Raw genomic sequence first — 15,871 nt, 5'->3', positions numbered from 1 at the left:
ATAAGCATCTCGAACAGACCAAACAATGGCCTTCGACACTTTATCGCTGTTGTACTACAAATGGAGCACACAGTGTGGAGCCACCTCGAGAAAATATCTCCTGATGACTAAGCGATCATCGAGTGCTCTTGACTGTGCCCGTGGTACGGAGACGCCTCACCGAACTTGACCCAAGCCAGTCCGTTTACTTTTCTTCGGCAACTTGATAGCCTTTGGAAAACGTAGATATACAAAAGCGCCAATTTTGTTCTATCCTCGCGGCTTTCTGCTGTCTTTGAGCCGATATCCTTTTGTTTTGTTTTTTCCCTTTTCAATTCCTTTTTCTTCTCGGCATACAAAAAGGCCTTTAAATACTTGCTCTTTCAACAACAAAAAAATCCAAACCCTAATTCTACAACCCCCGTCAACACCAACAAAGTTCATCGCCATGTCCTTGACCAACGCCCATCCCCTGCAAGCGGTGCAGGCTGCTAGAAAGGCATCGTTGACCCTCGCTACGCTGCCCGTCAGCGCCCGCAACGATGCTCTGACTCTCATTCACGACCACCTGCTTGATGCCAAGGATGCCATTCTCGCTGCCAACGCCCGCGACCTAGAGAATGCGCAGGCTGCCGCACGGGAAGGCAAGCTGAGTGCGAGTCTAGTGTCTCGGCTGGATCTAGGAAAGAAGGGGAAGTTCGAGGACATGCTGAAGGGCATTCTGGACGTGCGTAATTTAGAAGATCCTAGTAAGTTGCCAATAGTCTGACCCCTCTGACCTAGCACCCTTTGCCTTCGACCTCTGTTGCGTTGCTGACTCATGATTCTTTTGCTTCTTTGTAGTCGGCAAAATCTCTCTGCGCACGAAGCTCGACGACGGCCTTGTCTTGGAGCGCGTATCCTGCCCTATCGGTGTGCTTCTCATCATCTTCGAGGCCCGGCCCGAAGTCATTGCCAACATTACGTCGCTGGCCATCAAGTCTGGCAATGCTGCCATCCTAAAGGGTGGCAAGGAGTCGACCGAGTCGTTCGTAGCTATCTCTAGTGTTATCTCTGCTGCATTGACCGCCTCGGCTTCGGTACCCAACGATGCTGTACAGCTCGTCACTACACGTGACATCATCCCACAGCTGCTCGAGTTTGATCGCTACATTGACCTGGTCATCCCGCGGGGCTCCAACGAGCTCGTGCGCTACATCAAAAACAACACCAAGATCCCCGTTCTGGGCCACGCTGACGGCATCTGTGCGTTGTACCTTGCGGCCGATGCCGACCCAGCTATTGCCGTGCCTGTTATCACAGACTCCAAGACAAACTACCCTGCTGCCTGCAACTCACTAGAGACACTTCTGGTGCAGGAAAGCGCGCTAAACACATTGTTCCCTGCTGTAGCCCGTGACCTAGTTGCGCATGGTGTTACGCTCAAGTGCGATACGGCCACTAAGGCTGCCCTAGCCGCTGCAGCCCCCGAGATTTCCGTTGAGGACGCCACCGAGGCTGACTTCCGGACCGAGTTCCTGGCTCTGACTATTGCCGTCAAGGCCGTATCAGACGCTGATGCTGCCGTGCTTCACATCAATGAGCATGGCTCACACCACACTGACGTCATCATCACCCAGGATGAAGCGGTAGCCGAGCGCTTTATGGCTGGTGTTGATTCTGCTGGTGCTTACTGGAATGCATCATCACGCATGGCCGATGGCATGAGATACGGTTTTGGTACCGAAGTTGGCATTAGCACAAACAAGATTCACAGCAGAGGTCCCGTTGGCCTGGAAGGCTTGACCATTTACAAGTACAAGGTTCGTGGAGGTGGCCATGTAGCAGGCATGTACGGCGATGGCGAAGGTAAGAAGCAATTCCTTCACGAGAAAATGCCGTTTTAAGGTCTTGTGAACATGATGGGGCTTGGCGCTCTGGTATATATGGCGACATGAAAGACAGGAGGGTCGACAGCAAACACCATTAGTGTAGAGAAAGTGAAGAGCAGATAGAATAAAAATAAAACGATGGGATCTGAAACCCAAAACCCATCATTAGAGAAATAAATGTAGGAAAAAAAAATACATGAGGGAAACATCGTAATGGAGCCACGATAAAACAAAGCCACGGAAATAAACAAAACAAGAACAAAAGAAAACTCCAATGCCAGTAAACCTGTCCTCCAAAGTCATTTCACCTACCCAGTAAAGACGTCAAGAGCGAAAATAACGCTTCTCGTTAGAATATTGGAGAGGGAAAAGGCAGCACATCCTAATACGAAGCAACACCAGTACTGGCGGCCTATGGATCTCCTCCCTTTCATGCAGTTTTGCAAAGCAACAGTCCAAGTGTCTCAAAAGACAAAGGAATCCGTAGAGAGACTAACAGCGCATCATGGGCAGGCTTTATCCAACACGGCGTTGGCCCGGCATTGCTGGCATCATACTTGACCGGGTAGCACCAGGGCGGGGCATGATTGCACCACCAGGCTTACCACGCTCAACCACTCCTCCCCTGCCCGCTATGCCTGGAGCACGCAAACCACTCGGTCGCGACATGCTGCTAGTAGCTATCATGCTCATAGGACGAGGCTTAGCGGGTGTTCGCAGATTCGAGGAAGACGGGCCATTTCCACCGGAGCCGGTTGAGGAGGCTGAAGCTGCAGAGGGAGGCCTTGGGGCCATGATGTTTCCAGTTGAGGAGCGCGCGGGGGATCGGGCGGCGGGTCTAGCAGGTGTTCGTGACACTTGTTCGTGGCGATCCTGGTGGCCATGCTGTTGTTGCTGCTGCTGCTGCTGAACGGCTGGCATTGAAGCCTGCATGGCCATCATCTCTTCGGCTAGCTGCACAAGCTCGCCCTTCTCGACACGCTCCTGCTCAAGCATCTGGCGCAAGTCGCCATTGTCACGGGAAACTTCGCGAAGAACAGCCTCCAACTTGTCGACCTCGGCTTCAAGTTGGCGGAGAGTAGCTTGGTCATGGGCGGCCTGAGCTCTACGCTCTTCCTCAGCCTGGACTTGCGCGGGGTCAACCTTGGGGGTTTGGTCGTGATGGCTGCCACGGAGGCGGTCATTTTCCTGCTCAAGTTCCATGACCTTGGTCTCCAAGTCAGCCACCTTTTTCTCCCATCGCACTTCGTAGCTCTTTTTCAGTGCGGCAACCTTGGTCTCATGCTTGCCCTTGTACAAGGTGTGTAGTTCACGAGCCACTCTTTCAACAGCAACCTCAACCTCACGTGCAGTTGCTGCTGCGGGAGACCGAGAGGCGATTCCTTTAGGCGCTCCGGGAGCCGTAGCCTGTGCAGCGGCGGCCTGTAACTGTTGTTGGCCGGCACGCATGCCAGCCATTTTGCTTTCGGCTTCCTGGGCCATCATCTCGGCCATTTCACGCCGACCCTCGCTTTCATTGAGTTTCGACTCGAACTCCTCGCGTTCGCGATGGGTAGTTGCGTAATCCTCGCGGAGCTTGCGCAAGACGGTTTCAAGTTCGCGCCCACGGTGTTCCCATCCTTCTTTTTCAACAGCAAGAGTCTCACGCATTGTGCGCTCCTCACGCATCTGCTCCATGCTCTCCCCAACACGCTTCTCAGCATCACCCACAGCCGCTTTGAGAGATTGAACCTCGGCCTCTTTGCCTAGTAGTGATGCCTTGAGACTGCTAATCTCGGACAAAAACTGCGACTTGAGCGATTCTAGCTCTCGGGGCGTTACGCTAGGAATACTGCGCGGGGTGGGCATTGGGGGAATGTCAAAATCAAGTAAATTACCACCTTGGCGGCCAGGGGTAGCAGTGGGAGGATAAGCATTGCTAGCCTGGCTGTAGTCGGACGATGTGGAGGGCATCATAGAGACAGGACGGCGAGAAGGGGTTTTGTTCAAACTACCATGAGGATGACGAAGATTATCCGTAAAGTCCATCAGTAGATTTGTAGTGTTACCGCCAGAAGAAGTAGGGTGGTGCATGGGCGACGAGCCACGTGCTCTAGCAGCGGCTTGGTCCTGGATATCGGGGCTTTGGCCTAAGCGGATGGCAGAAAAGTTACTGTAATTGCTCACGTCATTATCATTGGCGACAGTAGACTCGTCATCTTCCATGATGGCATCATGGTCGTTATTAAACCCGTTAGCTACCCCACCGGTAGCACTATTTAGGGTGGCAGGAGGGGTAGTCATGGCCTTGTCCTCGTCTTCAAAGATCTGAATGGCCTTGGCTAGGTTTCCGTTGTCAAGAAGAGCCTCTCCAATGCTCAGGGTCGGTCTATCTGGAGACATAGAGTGGGCTGTGGTAGCCTCGCTCCCAGCTCTGGTGCGGGTCTGGGAAGACGGGCTGGTGACACGAACAGGGAAGCGTTTTTCGGGGAATTTGCGAGGACTGCGAACCGTCTTTTCCGAGGGAGAAATGGGATGGTTAGAGCTGATGCTAGTACGGAAGTTGTTGTCACCAGAGCCAGAGCCAGTAGAGCCAGTAGAGCAGGCCGAGGGGCTTCGAACATCACCTCCGCCAAGCAGCTTTAGTGGAGAAAGTTCAGTGCCGGACATGACACGGGACATGCGATGGTCGGGACGGGGCTGGGAAGCATGGGACTGAGACTGAGAGTGGAGATGGGTGTGATTTTCGTTGTTAGGAGAGACAGAAGCAGCGCTCTGCGGCTCGGTTAAGCTGTCGGTTATGACCATATCGAGGGAGGAAGCTGATGCAGAGCCAGAACCAAAGGGACGCTTGCAAGGGAGAATAGTAGTAGATGAAGTGGATGAGGTGGTCAGACTCGAAGCAGACGGTGATAAAAACCCGCTCGAAGAAGCAGGAGTCGCAGAGTTAGAAGAAGCAATATTTAGGCTAGATTCGGTAGCAAGCGTAAGGGGTATGGTCATTATGGGCGTATCAGGACAGGACAGGAAGTACAATCAAAGGCAAGCGAGCAGTCCTACCACGTATAAGATCCAGAAGCAGAAAATACACGCAATGACGAAAGTAAAAGAAAACAGGGAGAGACCAGAAGCATTCGACCACACCAAGCGAAGTTTCTCGTTGGAAGGCGTAGTTTGTCGACTAGTTGGTTGCAGAATAGGTCGCAATAGCCTTCAGAGTCACTCACGCAAGGGAAAGCGTCAAGTGAGATATAAAATGGTGGTTCGTTGCTCGTTGAATGGAGATCGTATCAAATGAAAGTTCGTAGCAGCAGAAAATGGCTATCGTTGAAAGTTCGTGTCGTTGATCGTGGGGGCAGCTTTAGAGATAAATGGTAATAGTAGGATGTCGCGTTGGCTGCCTTTCGTAGATGGCATAAAAACAAAAGAAAGAAGAAAAGCGTTATGTTGAACAGTTGATCGCAAGCAATAATAGAGCCTAAAGTGAGGGGAAAGGGGTGGCCAAGGGGCTATTGATAGTGGGTGGTGTATGAACAGAGAAGTCAAGCAAAGCACAGCAAAGCCTGTTTCCCAGAGAGGTAAGGAAAGAAGAGCGAAGAAAAAGAAGAATCCAAGAGATGATGACGAAGGAGGAAAAAAACAAAGCAATGATGAAGATTTAAAGGGAGAAAGCCGGGTATGGATGGCAGAATTGGCGGAATGTCAGAGCAGCGAGAAGGCCATAGGACTAAAAAGCTAGTCTCAAGAAGCGGGAGGAAAAATAAATGAAAAGAGAAAAGGCTCGTCTTTCAAGCTCTTGCTCTAGTTAACAAAGAAAGCAGGAAAGAAGCAGCCGGCCTTGACAGGAACGAAAAAAAAGAAAAGCCAAAAGGAGCAAATGGCAAGAACAAAAGCCAAAAAGAGGCAAGATCTGAAAAAGGCAACTGGCACAAAAACAAAAACAAAAGGCAGTTGCAACCTTCGCAACAGCAACGCCAAACACATGAGCCAATAGATCAGTGCAAATACAGGCGCGGGATTCGTTTCAATGCAGTAACGATGGGGTGCATGAGGCAAGAGTGGATTTTGAAAGCAGGCAAATCTAAGAAAGTTGCTCTCTCTCTCCTTCATTTTCCCTTTCGACACTGTGGTCCTCTGTCATCTTTACGATGTTGCTTGGGTTATGGCCATGGTTACAGCTGCTCTTTGTCCCAGACAGTGCAAGGCAATGCAGGCAGGGCATGAACCTAAGGGACCAATGTGGATGGAAGGCGAACCAGTACCAAGCACACTTCCAACAACAGCAACTATCCGTTTTAGGCATTTGTTCCTACGCCATCTCCCCATCTCACTTAGGCACTTGCCTTTTATCTTCTTGCTTTTTCGTGTGTCTTCTTGTTTCTTGTGCATATCTAATGTCTGTACCTGCATACAACCATACATACATATGACTAGAAGCTTTAAACAAAGACTCTAATCAACCCACTAGACTCCTAGGCCTAGCCAAGCTCCCCCCCCCCCTTTTTTTTCCTTTCAAGGTACCAACACCAGCCCACAGCTCCAATGACAACACTAGAAAAGGAAAAGAACAAAAAGAAGGTGGCGGACACTTTTAGCCCAGAGACTTGTTCAAGAAAGGCTGGTGGGCCCAACTTCAAGTTTCATGTTTGCTGGCTATTGCTCCTTAGCTTGGATGGCTTTCACTCACAACACTCCTTCTTTTGCGGACTTATTAGCCAATCACCCGCTGATCAAGGGCCGTGCCAAAGAGGAGAAAAAAATAATAATAAGAATGAAAATAAAAATAAAAGACGCAGGAGAATCTGACTGTCCGGATCTGGCCTTGAGACAAGTACCAACCAAGTCACTTATCAAGAAGCAGGAAAAGAGGGGGGGAAGAGGGGAAGTCATGGTCCAGAAGGAAGAACCTAGGGGAAATAAAGGGACGTCTGCAGATAGCCGGGGAGGGGAAAGGAGGGGAGATAGGGCGGTACCAGGACAAGGAAAATCATGTGTGAAGGGGGGGGCTTCCAAGGGGAACAACGACCATCTTGTATCCAAAGCGTAGATGCACACGATGAAAGTAGACAAGGCTGATGTGCAACACACAAGATTGCCCGCCAAACAAGGTCCGTGGAATCGCTCTATACACTCTTGGTCCCATTCATGCCGGCAATACGCCTCCCAGGCTTCAGCCAGCCATACAAACAACAGCTTGTCGTAGCAACTGTACAACCCCATCATCTCCCAGGCATGCCAGATTTCCTGGCCTGTGCGCTCTTCTCGTCCTGCATTTCATGCAACCAACCATGCATCGTGCATGTTTACATTGCAACCCATTTCTAGGCCGATCCTGAAGAAAAAAAAACGGAGAAAAGTCAACATCATCGTACTAGCAACCAGACGTATAAGCAACGACCAATGCCTACTATTTACATGAGGGTATTTTCGTATCCCCTTAAGCAACAAACACATCAACTGCAGAAACAAATCCGATAACAATAGTCGACTAGGTATCACATCAAATAAGACACAAGAAAAAAAGAAAAAAAACATTTGCATCGCTACGCTTGACAAGCCCGTAACAAAAAATGAAACATTACATGTGGGGTGAACCGGGATCGAACCGGTGACCTTTAGATAACTTCCCTTGGTCAGGGAACGGCCGAAGTTTGTGACTTCAGTCTAACGCGCTCCCAACTGCGCCACCACCCCGGTGCTTCTGGCAAATTTGGTCTAGTAGTGGCATAAGATCAAAATCTTGGTGCTTAGTCAGCAATCCTAAATTGCCAAATTCTCAACCTCACCAATTGATATTTCACATGTCCTGTCCTCAGATTTAGAATTTGACATCAAGTAAATTAACGTTGTATGTTCTTCTGTACATAATAGAAATGAAAAAAAAAATCAACACCCAAACCAAAATGTTCGTGAAAGTCGTAAAAACGATTTGGACTCAAAAGCCCATCAAAAGCACACGAGAATACGGCCCGCCAATACAAGCCGCCGTTTTAAACTAGCGACCTATCAATCCTCCTGCCCTACACTCTCCCCATCGCATAAACATATATCAACCCTTTTTATCATGCCCACCTTTATCACCATAGACAAGAACAAATAGAAGCCAAAGAAAGGGGAAAAAAAAAAAGAAAGAAAACAGAATGAGATACGTGATAACGTAGTGATGAAAGTAGTGTGATCAAAATCACAACGAGAAACAAAGGTTTAAGAAAAAAAGTAATCGGTCGTTAAATCGTAAAAAGGAGCAAAAATGTATGATTTTTTTATCCCGACGCCGTCCCTTTTCGTCCAACACCCCAATCCTCACCCCCCTTCCCAAAAGAACGACTTCAAGAGTCCCACAAGTTCCTTTTCATTCTTGAACATTTTCGAGGGGGATTGAAACATTGGGTATTGCTAGCCGGAACGTGTTTGGAGGCCTAGAGAAATATTCGCAGCAGATGGGTGTTTTATGTTTTCATCGCTTCGATACTATTATCTAGACTTGGCCAAGTTCTAGCATGTAGAACATGCTGCCAATGGCTTGCCTAGATAAAGAAAAGGAAAAGAAGAGGTATGCTCCAATATAAGCTTTTTGATCCGAGACCTGTTATTCGTTTGTCTGCGCGAACAGGTCCAGTGTGGTGATCCATGGAGCTATGCCGTGGCTTGAATCGTGACAGCCAATGGCAATGCAGATATCTTTCGTGTAGCGGAAGTCAAATTAGCTACTAGTTCAGATTCGAGAAATGTAGCATCCAAAAAATAAGGGGAAAATCGGAGGAAGATAATTGAGACAAGAAAAGAAATTGAGAAACAAATCGCCAGAAATAGAAATGAAATGTAGAAGGTCCACAGCCAGAAGCAGAACTCGGAAGATCAACAAAGTCCAGAGCAAAACAGTCGACGCTGAGGCACATGGCTACCCAATAAGCCGCCCTCATCATTGGGCAAGTCGTTGTTCTGAACTTTAAGTGAACTGCAATCCAGTTAAACTCGGGACGTGTGGGGAAAAGAAATGGAATGAAAAATAATAACTCGGGTCATAATTCGTCAACGTATCATCGTTTGCTCACTCCACATGGCTATCGGAAGAAAGCCTTCAGGGAAGTAAACGCAGCATACAAAGAGACATCTCGCGAAAAGAAAAGAAAACAAGTACTCATACAACTGATGAAAGTTGTGTCATGAAAGAAAAAAAAAAAAAAAAGATTTGCGTCGCATCGGGTCAAAGACAAGAAATAGCGTCATCAATGCACTACCCCCACTTACTCGGGCGAAGAGTAATGAGGGTAGCACCAACAAAAGCTCAATACGGAGCTACACAGAATGCTCTAGGTACGTTAAGCCATCAGACTATACAGTCCAGAATGTCAGAAACTATTGCTCTTTCCGCCGTACAATAGGACCAAGGGAAATTGCATTACCTTCTCCGGGGGACAGCGACTCCGTTGGGCCGGCTAACAGAGTCATAACCGGAGCTTGCGTTACCATCGGCTGACAATTCAGTCTTACGGCGCTTGATGTCGGGAACAGCTTCCTCATCATCATCTAGTGAGCGCTTGATACCAGCGCTACCACCGTTGTTATTGCCAACAGGAGGCTGAGGGGTGTATCCCTTAGACATTTCAATCTTGGGGAAAGTCTCGTTGTCAGGGGTAGCAGCACCAGAGTTGTTGCGATCGTTGTTAATTACGTGGAATACGTTATTTGACGACATGTTGCGAGGCGATGTGGGGTAGGACACCGTAGACGGTGGCTGGTAGAAAGTATGAGAGTTTGTAGTACGAGGAGTTGCGCGCCCGTTGTTTCCATGGCTAGGAGACCCAGTGTCGCTAGGGATTTGAGTCTCAGGCATGGGGGCCACAGGAGTTGGAGCAGGATAGTTATACTGAGGAGCATTTCTGTTGTCATATGTGCTATCATGCGTGTACTCATTCTCATGATCGGCCTCGGGTTCTGGCTCGCCGTGGGGAACAACCTGGTTGCTTTGATCGCTTGGCATGATTCCTGCACCGGCCTTCTCCTGCTGCTCAACCTCGACAATGGAACCGCTGCGACTAGCAGGGGGAGCCATTTCAGTCTTGACATAGGAGCCTTGGTACACGCGTTCTTGTGGCATAGGCGCAGAGTTCTGGTAGGGCGACTGCTGGCTCGAGGCGGCGTTATACATAGGAGGGCGAGAGTCGTAATGTTGACCCGAGGGCGTTTGTGAGTAGGCCTGCATAGGGCCCATCGCACCACCAGGGGGTGTCGTCGCTGGAGTAGGAATTGAGCGATTGTGCACATTAGGATCCATGATCATTGAGTGTGTACCTTGCGCTTGTTGACTCCATTGGAAGCCCTCTGTTGATCCAATACCTCCCATCACGCTACCAGCTGTCGCAGGAGGTGTAGGGAAAGTTTGACCACGATCCAAGGCGGGACGCGTCATGGTCGCATGAGAGGCCAGAGGCTGGGCAGGTGCAGGGAGAGCAAGCTGAGGCTGATGGTGAAGGGCCGGAAGTCCTTGACTCAGGCTATGCTCCTGTTTACGGCGCTCGTGAGCAGCCAGAACCTGGTTGGTACGAGTGCTGTTGGCAGGGTGGCACAGCAAAGTGCTGATCTGGTGCACAAATAAAGGATAAAGAAGTTCCGTGATCTTTTCCTTGTTGGCGAAGTCAAGAGCACGTTCATATGGGATCCTATACGACAATCAAAAAATAAATAAGGTTAGTTGAGTGAGGATGAAAACGAGTCAACGAATCATAACAGGATTATAATCTCTTACCAGACACCCTTTAGGTGCATAGGGCCGATTTTCACAACACGACGCTGCTTCTCACTCTTGAGGATACCATCGCGGCGACCACGAGTCATGCCAGCAACGTTCAATAGCTTAGTCCCATTGATCATGTTATCATCTTCACGCCGGGCGACGCAGATGCCCTTAGCTTCAACCTGGAAGCAGACACTGCCTTCATCCTCCCAGAGAGTGGCAGTGACTCGAGGCTTCATGCCAGGTGGGGCAATCTGACCGGTTGTATCCATGGTTGTTGGCGGGTAATGGCCATGAACCGCCTGCGCGTGGCCATGAATAGGGCCATGGCTAGGGACTCCAGACACCGGGGGAGGAAGGACAGTTCCCATAGTACCATGCATAGAGCCATGGCCCTGAGAAGGCATGGTAGCGTAATACTGGTGGCTGTATGGAGGAGGGTACTGTGGCGTAGCGGAGTGTATCAAGGAAGACGGCGTAGTCTGATAGTGAGCCATGTTAGGAGGGCCTTGGGGAGCCTGTTGGCTTCCAGGAATTGGCTGATAGTACATATCGCCTTGACTCATTATGGGATCAGAACAAAGGTTGTAAGAGGCGGGCAAGTTGGTAGAGGAATGAATGGTAGGCGACGGGGTTTTAGGGCCGTTTGAAGATGCTGCAGAGCTTGCGGATGACTGAGATCTTGAGTGTGTGCTGGGATAATGAGTCGACCCAGTACTAGAGGTAGAGAGTGTGTTGTATGGGTTGTGATGGGAGGAGAAAGAAGAAGGTTGTGGAGGGGAAAAAGATAGCAGTCTATTGTTATTCATAAACGGCAGATTGGGGGTCAAGATAGTTGTGAGATGAAAGGGGGGGGGAAGACGAAGAGGTTTACTAGTCTAAGTAAAGCCTCCTAGGAAGATGATAGTAGCCAACGATTTGAGCTATCTGAGACCAAAGAGCGTGGGAGTGAGATTTGCTCAGGATGGGACAGGATAAGAGGAAAGAAAAGCTACACAGTGTACGGTTAGCCAGGCTGGTTTGGTCGTAAAAAAGCTCATTAAGAGACGAAAGGAAAAGAAAAGAAAAAAGTAGACGGGAAACAGTCGTGCATATAAGGCGGTGAGGGGCGACAGGGTATGTGGAGAGGGGGGGTGTGTGCGTTAGAGGGCGTTGTGGGATATGGGTGGTGTGTAAAAATCCGACCATCCAGGCCAAGCCTAAAAACAAGGGCCCTGTCTACCCTTGTTCAGCATGGCCTTTGCGTACAGCAAGGTGAAGTAAAGTGGAGAGAGCACGAACTTGCATGGAAGCAAGACTTGTAGTGCAGTCGACAAGGTGCCAGGCCACAGGTCAACCTTGTCATATAGGCTCGGCAGCTAAACAAACTTGGTGCCATGCCATGCCACCACTAGCAGTGCAGCACTTGCCATACGTCTCTACTGCAGGCTTGCATTTGGCTTGAGTTAAATGTGCAGCAGCAAGTCTTGATATTCTTCGAGTGCATGCATTAAATCATGTACCATATCAGAGCTTGAGAGAATAAACATGTAGTGGAGGTTTTACCTATGACTGTATAGCAAGAGGCAGAGGAAGGCCGAGCAAGGAGGGAGTGGGTGAGTGGAATTCTGGATGTGGGTAAGGACCATTTGCAGTTTGTGCCAATGAACTCAAATATCCGGGCAAACAATGAAGCGTGATCTAGAGGGGAGAGAGAAGAATAGAGAAGCGAGTAGAGCCGTTTGGTGTTGAACTGAGGATTTGAAGGACATAGAAAACATGCAAAGGAAAGGTAGCAGCAAAGCAACGCCGCACAGCAATGTTTTGTTTTAGCTAATGAGGTTTCCCTTTAAGATATACAACACAGCACAAGCCAGCCTTATTGCTCTGTTGCTCCAAAGCCAGTCGAGTCAACCGGTGGAATAACGGGAGGTGCAAGATTTGACAATCTCCGAAGAGGCAGTAGCAGCACGATCTGTAGTGGCCTGTCTCCTGGGTGATTGAGTTCCTTCTGCACCCGCGAGCGGCTGCCGGCTTTCAAAGCAGTACAGCCTAGCACCGGTGTGTGTATTCTGGGAAAAAGGAATCGGGATCGGTTCGAAAGCTTCGAAGTTGTGTGTTCAAGGAATTGGTGGAATATTTTGGAGGTATTGGTTTATCAGGCTCGGTGTGGGGTAGGAAGCAAAGTAGGGATTGTATTTGGTGGACTGTAGATTTTTTGGCATGGTTTCGACGAGATGGAGATGGAGAGGAAGATGGATCGATCGAACGGAGTTGGCTTTTGCTGTTTGGTTTAGTGGAAACTCACATCTTGAAATGCAGATGGTATGCCGTCGGAAGGTCGTCTAACTCTATGACAAAAAGAGAGCAAAGAAGAGAATATGTAGGGTCGTCAGTCTAGCAGAGACTAGAAAATGAAAATAGAGATGGGCAAGCGAAGGTCAGTCAAGTCTCTAAGACGGGTGGGTGATGAGAGGGAAGATGACGAGACGAGGCGAAGCAAGGCAAAAAAGAATAAAGAATAAAAAGACAAAAGGGTAAGGTAAGGTAGACAACACAATACGGCCCAGTGGATCAACGCAATGGGCAGCTGCAATGCAAGGTGATAAGATGATGGGTTCTAAAGAGCAGAGTAATGTAGGGTGAGAGTACGTGCGTGTGTCTGTGTATTGTGTATGTATGAGCTGAGAGGACAAAAGGAAGTGGATAGCAAGAAGAGAAAGATAAAGACAAGGAAGAATGAGGAGGCTATTGGTGAGGCGGGAGCAAGTTGGGCAGATGAAGATGAGGTGGGTGATGTGCGGTAGGTATACAATAAAAGAAACAATGGCAGAAGGTGGCAAAGAACAAATGAAATCGAGCAGAGAGCTAGAGCCAGGGCCAGAGCAGGGGGTAGAAGAAGAGAATAAAAGCGAGCAAGTGGGAAAAGACAAGAAAAAAAAGAACGAAAAAAGAAAGAAAAAAAAAAACGTACAGCGACAAGGTTGCCTTCAGGCCTGGGCGAGGAGAGAGGAAGAAACAAAAGGGAGGGCAAGAGGAAAAGAAAAGAAAAAAAGAATTAATGATAAATAAAATATGAATAAAACGCAAGCTCAGTATGAACAGGAGCAGATATGGGCGGCAAGCGGTACAGAAGCAAAGGAAAATCAAAAAAGACAGAACCTTATAGGAGGGGAGAGCAAGGGAAGGGGCTTTCAAGCGGAACCTGCTAAGAAAGGCTGATAAAAAATTCTTATCCTAGAAAGCGCAGTGCCCTTTTCCGCAACTGCAAAAAGTGAGGTGGTCGGGGGCGGGTTGGAAGGTCGGGGGGGGCGGGCCGGGGGGCGTGTAGTATCTTACTGGTCCTGTCTCTTTTTGTCTAGCTGTCCGTCTAATTTTTGCTTTGCTGGCCAGGCAGGAGCCAAATATCAAAAGGACACAAGGCACAAGGCTAGGTTTTTGTGAGAAAAAAAAAAGAAGAAGAAGAAGAAAAGCTTGCGAGGACAGCAGCGGTCAGCGCAATTCTTCCTGGATGCTGCTTTTGTTAGACCTAGTATGTGGCTTTTGTTTTCCTGCACAGAGAGAGAAAAGAAAAATAAACAAGAAGAAGAGAAAGAAGAGTTTGCCCAATCGAGGAGGAAGAAAAACCTTGCTGAGTAAAGAAAGAAACCCCGCAAAGGTTCAGGGCTTTGGCTGTACGAGCAAATATGGGGGTAGATAGAAGCCGATAGGGGGGTGGCTTGTTGGTTTCTAGTTTGCTCGGAAGACAAGGAAACAGCCAGAAAAAAAAAGAGCAAAAATTAAGGAAGGAAAAAAGAGGACTTGTGGCTCCGGGCAGGCTCTAGCTTTGACCGGGGAGGGGAAAAAGCCATACGGGCGGCCAGGCGGCAGGCGACAGAGGCTGGCAAGTGCCCTTTAGCGGCCTTAGGGCTAGCAAAATAGAGCCTAGAACTATGGTTGCCCTGTACTTGGCCAGCTACACTACACTACACTAGCCCCATCCACACAGCAACAAGCTGTGCAAACGAAGAGAGACATGGTGTCGAAAATGGAAGGTAGAAGATGGACATTCAGATGGGATGAAGCGTCCAAGCAGCCAAGGATGCAGCAGTGGACGTGGACAGGCGGACAGGTTGGCATATGGTGCAGAGCGTGCGGTGTGGGTTTTACGTGCCCGCTCGTCGCTGACTCGGCTCTCGATATATCTGGCCATGCACACGCATAGCTTCGGTCCTCTGTATGTCTATAGCGAGCGTATGCACAATCACACGCTTTGAGTGCTTGTTTCTTTTTTTTTTCTTTCTTTTTTTGTCGCTCGGTTGCTTCTCCCTCAGCCAGCTTCACAGCTTTCAATTTCCGTGATATCACGCAGGAGCTGCGTGTCTTGTCTAAGCCTTCCAAGGAAAAGGGAAAAACATAAAATTAAAAAAGAGAAAAAAAAACAAAAAAAAAAGACCTTGATGTCAACCTGCAGCAAGTGGATACAAAAGCTTGCATGCCCACTCCTGTTTCGAACTCAGCAAGCTTACTTGCTCCCTTCACTAGCTCTGATAGCTGTGTAGATGCGCCAGGGTCCTTCCTTGCTTTAAGCTACTTTGGTAGATCCCACTGTGCACAGCTAAGAAACAAGGTGGCAGTCGCTAGCGCAAGTATATTTGGGACAAGTGCAGCGCTACGAAGCCACCAAGTATCACACCAGGAGGTACTTGGCCCAGCATCCTTGCTCTTGTACGCCGTGAGGTGGTACACCCAAAATGCACTGTGCGACTATGTTGGGAAGAGAAAGAGAGGGGCAGCCCATTTTAATCAATGAATTAATTAGCTAAATACTAGCAGGAAACTCATTTTCTCAGAATGCTGATATGGCGGCCACCCATTTTTGTCTCCTAGCCTTCTGCTTGTTCAGCGCCTAAAAGGATTCTCTCCTTGTCTCTATAACATGGTTCTCACTAATAAACTCGCTTAGGGACAGGAAAGCGTCGGGACAGTGGGAGGTTGCTACTCTAAGCGACCTCTCCAACGGCTAACTAAATTTTGCTCTGTTTTTAGCAACCCAACCAGTCCAGAATCGTTCGTTTTTAATATGAACAAGTAAGAACCATGGTCGCTCGGTTTCTATCGACAGTAAACAAGGCGAGGTCTAGGTCTTGTCCGTGCGATGATCATTCCCCCATCAGTTGAAGCCAGGCGGGCCCTCGTTTCTTCCAGCGTCTCTCTGCGGTTTAGGCCTTTATCTCCAACCCGTCCTTGCCTTATCAGCTCCTCAGCCACTAAAACCTCGGCATTTTAACGCTCCAACTCTTATGTTATTGCTTTCCCAAAAAGCCCCAGCCAAGAGGCCAGGACT

General features: G+C 48.9%; 3 protein-coding genes across 3 annotated transcripts; 1 reads left to right on the top strand and 2 right to left on the bottom strand.

Annotated features, from left to right (window-relative positions):
* Positions 1-427: 427 nt before the first annotated feature.
* HOO65_080331 (putative gamma-glutamyl phosphate reductase) lies at positions 428-1,865 on the top strand (the record flags this gene model as incomplete). The annotated part of the gene is made up of 2 exons (XM_071004273.1): positions 428-728; positions 823-1,865. 2 exons carry the CDS (start codon positions 428-430, stop codon positions 1,863-1,865), a joined length of 1,344 nt encoding a protein of 447 aa, XP_070856561.1.
* Positions 1,866-2,366: 501 nt separating this feature from the next.
* Positions 2,367-4,832, bottom strand: HOO65_080330 (chromosome segregation protein; the record flags this gene model as incomplete). Its single annotated transcript, XM_071001538.1, has 1 exon — positions 2,367-4,832. One exon carries the CDS (start codon positions 4,830-4,832, stop codon positions 2,367-2,369), a length of 2,466 nt encoding a protein of 821 aa, XP_070856560.1.
* A 4,399-nt stretch (positions 4,833-9,231) lies between these two features.
* HOO65_080329 (Cell pattern formation-associated protein stuA) lies at positions 9,232-11,132 on the bottom strand (the record flags this gene model as incomplete). Its single annotated transcript, XM_071004220.1, has 2 exons — positions 9,232-10,492; positions 10,579-11,132. 2 exons carry the CDS (start codon positions 11,130-11,132, stop codon positions 9,232-9,234), a joined length of 1,815 nt encoding a protein of 604 aa, XP_070856559.1.
* Positions 11,133-15,871: the final 4,739 nt, after the last annotated feature.

The sequence above is a fragment of the Ceratocystis lukuohia genome (genome assembly GCF_044167205.1).
Source record: "Ceratocystis lukuohia strain C4212 chromosome Unknown Supercontig8_pilon, whole genome shotgun sequence".
Classification (NCBI taxonomy): domain Eukaryota; kingdom Fungi; phylum Ascomycota; class Sordariomycetes; order Microascales; family Ceratocystidaceae; genus Ceratocystis; species Ceratocystis lukuohia.
Note: the sequence above shows the minus strand (reverse complement) of the source record. Positions and strands in the feature narration are given on the sequence as shown.